At 52.0% G+C, this 3,530-nt stretch overlaps 1 protein-coding gene across 1 annotated transcript in view; it reads left to right on the forward strand.

Moving 5' to 3' along the window:
- Srrm3 (serine/arginine repetitive matrix 3) overlaps positions 1-3,530 on the forward strand; it is a 36,227-nt gene that overhangs the window by 5,820 nt on the left and 26,877 nt on the right. The window contains exon 2 of the mRNA XM_004630449.2: positions 499-600. Coding sequence (XP_004630506.1) covers positions 499-600 — 102 coding nt within the window. The remainder of the gene's footprint in view (positions 1-498; positions 601-3,530) is intronic.

A 3,530-nucleotide genomic window follows, 5' to 3' on the forward strand; every position in this document is an offset into this window, starting at 1 on the left:
ACAGAGAGACAGAGAAAAAGACAAAGAGACACAGAGAGACAGACAAAGACAGAGAGGGACAGAGGAGACAGAGAGAGACAGAGACAGAGACAGATCAGAGTTGATGCTAGCAAGAAGGAAGGACTCAGCCATACCTGGCTTATCTCTTCCCAGTTCCTGGGCTCAGAGATCATCTTGCCTCAGCCTCCCAAGTAGCTGGAACTACAAGTCCAGGGAGAAGCCTGGAACCCCACTCTGCTTAACTCTGACTTTTGTCGGGTGGGTGGGTAGGTGGGTTGACTAGTCTGCTGTGGAATGGAAAGCCCTGACATTTCCTCAGTGCCAGAGTCTGGCTGGATTCTGTGACCTCAGGCAAGTTATAGCAATCCAGGGTCCGTGCTTAAGACCCAGGGGATAGGGTGGGGGGCTGGGCCAGGCTGGGCTGGGCTGGGCTTGGTACAGTCAGGTGGGAGGATCTGAATCCAGGAGAGCAGCCTTCTCACTTGCTGTGCCCCGCAGGTACTCAGAGGAGGAGATTCAGCAGAAGGTTGGGACCTTCCGGCAGATGCTGATGGAGAAGGAGGGAGTACTCACCAGGGAGGACCGGCCGGGGGCCCACATGTGAGTGTCCACCTGCAGTGGGCAGGCTGGGGCCTGCTCAGGTGCACCATCAGGTGGCTGGGGCTAGGGCTGGAGCTGGAACTAGAACTAGCCTGGTATGCGGGTGGGGACACAAAGGAGGGGCATCTTGGCATTGTCAAGGGCTTCCTGATGCCACCCCAGATTCCTTCTATGGCTCAGAGACAGGAGGGGCTGCAGAAGCCCCCAGATCTCAGCTTAGGACTTCAGAAATGCTCTAAGCTCTCACCGTTGTCACTCACTGGCAGTGTGACCCCAGACAAGCCACTCGGCCATACCTATTCCCACCTGTCCAATGGGCTCCTGAGGCATGGAAGGTAGAAACACACAGACCAATGTCATTGCTGTTGCAGTCAAGGACTTGGCAGGTAAAGTGGATGTGGGCCCCGTGGAGAGCACATCTCTGCCACCTGTCACAGGACCAGAGCAGCAATGAGCTCTGAGTCTCCAGGGCGGATTTTGTCAAACAGAAAAGGCATGGAGAGGTCGATTTTGCTTCAGATCAGAGTAGGGCTGTGAAGCACTCAGAACCCAGCAGCAATGGAGCAGGCTGCATTGGGGGGTGCAGTTTGTTTCTGCAGGGGCTAGTGCTGGAGGGCTGGCCCAGCCCATGCTGTGGCTGTGTGCCCCTGAGCGCTGCTGGATCCCCCCATGGGGCCTTCCCCTTGCTCAGCCTCAGCTTCTCTCAGCAGCCACATCCCCTCCCAGCAGCCACATCCCATGCCTTTCGGGCTGAAAGTAAAACTGATTCTCAGTGAGAGGTCAGGGCAAAAGCTACTACCTTTCTTTCAGCAGTGGGACTACTTTGGGAAGCAGGCATCTTGCTGAGGCCCCCAACCCCTGCCCACCTTTATTTACTCCACAAAACCAAGCCAATAAAAAACCATGCCTAGTGGCACAGGCTTGTAATCCCAGCACTCAGGAGGCTGAGGCAGGGGGCTTTCTGTGAGTTCCAGGTCAGTCTGGGCTGTATAGTGAGTTCAAAACCAGCCTGAACTACACAGAGAAATCCTGCCTCAGAAAACTAAATAACCTTCCAAGTGAGTGTCCTATTGTGGTCACCTTAAGAGCCAGAAGCATGTAGGAAGAGACAAACCTCTATGAAGAAAGGAAAGCCCCCTCTGTAACCCCTTTGTAATCCTGAGGTATCAGCTATGAGTATTATCCAAGCACCCCTAATAAACCTCACCTCTCTGGCCAGAGGTGGAGCAAATCAGAAACAGCCTCAAGCTTGGTGGAGGCCTCGTAGGTGACCTCAGTTATCCAGTCACAGCCTGACAGGTCTCTCTCCTTCTCTGGCAATGAGGCGAGGGTCTAGGGCTGCTCACTATCTCTTTCTCTTCAGCCATCCAGCACCCCTCAACAACTCCTGCACCAGTCCTCCTCTTTGTGGACCTGGTTAGCTTCCCACAAAGGCAGGGCCTGCACTTCGCTTCTCTTCTCCATCCTGCTAACCACCAGACTCCTCCCCAGCTGGCTCCCCAAACCACCCCCAGACCAATGAGGTTGTGGCTTTCTGATCTACTCATTCAAACTGGGGCTTCTCTTGAAAACCTCTCACTCTTCACTCTCTCAGCCACTGTGAATGGATTCTACCTTTTCCATCTTCTTGGGGGATGCAATGACAGAAACACTCCCTCCAGCACAAGTCCAGTCTTCTTCTGTTTCCTCTCCTAAAGAAAGCATTTCTCTGTCTCTCTCAGCTCTGTCTCCTCCTCCAGCTACCAAGCCACATTTTTCTTCCATTCCTACAAAGGGTGTGGGCACTCATTGCCTCTGCTTCTGTGAGCCACGGAGATCTGGCTTCTCCTCCACAGCGCTGAGAGCTCCCAGCCTCCTGAACCCTCTGTACCACGCCTGTAGCTTCTCTGTGGGCCCTGGCCTCTCTCTCTCTGGCATGTGAATCCCTTGTCTTTCTACTCTGGAATCCCACCTTCCCTCCTGGCTTCCAATATGCAGTCCTTTCTTCAGCTTCCCCCCAAATCCCGTGTGTCCACAGGTCTCTGCCCCAGGCTTGCCTTTCCTCTTCTCCCCAGGGATCACATCCATTCCCAGCTGGAGTGCTCCTTTGTTAGCACAGGACTCCCAGGCTTTTCCATTGGTCTTGATCTCCTCTTTGCGTGAATGAGTGAACAAATGAGAGAAAGACGTATCTAGGAACCAGAACCCCTTGGGAAACATGCCATGGACAGAGGAGAGGAGGAAGTGGTTCCTGCTCTCCAGACAGAAACACAAGCCTGTAACCTGCAACCAGGACTTGCTGACAACCCCTCATGAGAAGAAGCAGTGCAGCCCTTGAGTGGTGCTCTCTTCAGGTCCCCTGCATGTTCAAGGAGGAGCTGATGGGCACAGAAAGTGGTCAGTCACGCAGGGCTCCTTGGAAGAGGCTGTGGCTGGAAGACTCAATAATCAGAGAAATCTGACAGTTGGGGAAATTTGACAAAATGTTATGGAAGCTGAGCAGGGCCCTGGACCCCACTAGAATGTCAGTTGCACGAGAATTGCTATCAATTTTGTTTACGTGTACCCTTGGATCTTAGATTAGTGTGGCTTGCCCAGTTTTCTCAAAAGCCTCTGTTTCCTTATTTATGCAGTAAGAGAGTTTTACCAGGAGACTCCTTGTAGTTTAGACAGCTTAATATGGCATAAAAATAGTATTCCAAGCAGCTAGGGATGGTGACTTATGCCTGTAACCCCAGAAATCTGGGAGGCTGAAGTAGGAGGATTGCAAGTTCAAACTCAGCCTGGACAATCTAGAAGCAAGACCCATCTCAGAAATTAAAAATAAATAAATAAATAAAATAAAAAAGAGCTAAGGATCTAGCTCAGTGTAAAGTCCTTGGCTCAAACCCCAGTACCCTGTCCCCAAGAAAGAAAGAAAAAAAGAAAGAAAGAAAGAAAGAAGGAAGGAA

The sequence above is a fragment of the Octodon degus genome, unplaced genomic scaffold (assembly GCF_000260255.1).
Source record: "Octodon degus isolate 3935 unplaced genomic scaffold, OctDeg1.0 scaffold00035, whole genome shotgun sequence".
NCBI lineage: Eukaryota > Metazoa > Chordata > Mammalia > Rodentia > Octodontidae > Octodon > Octodon degus.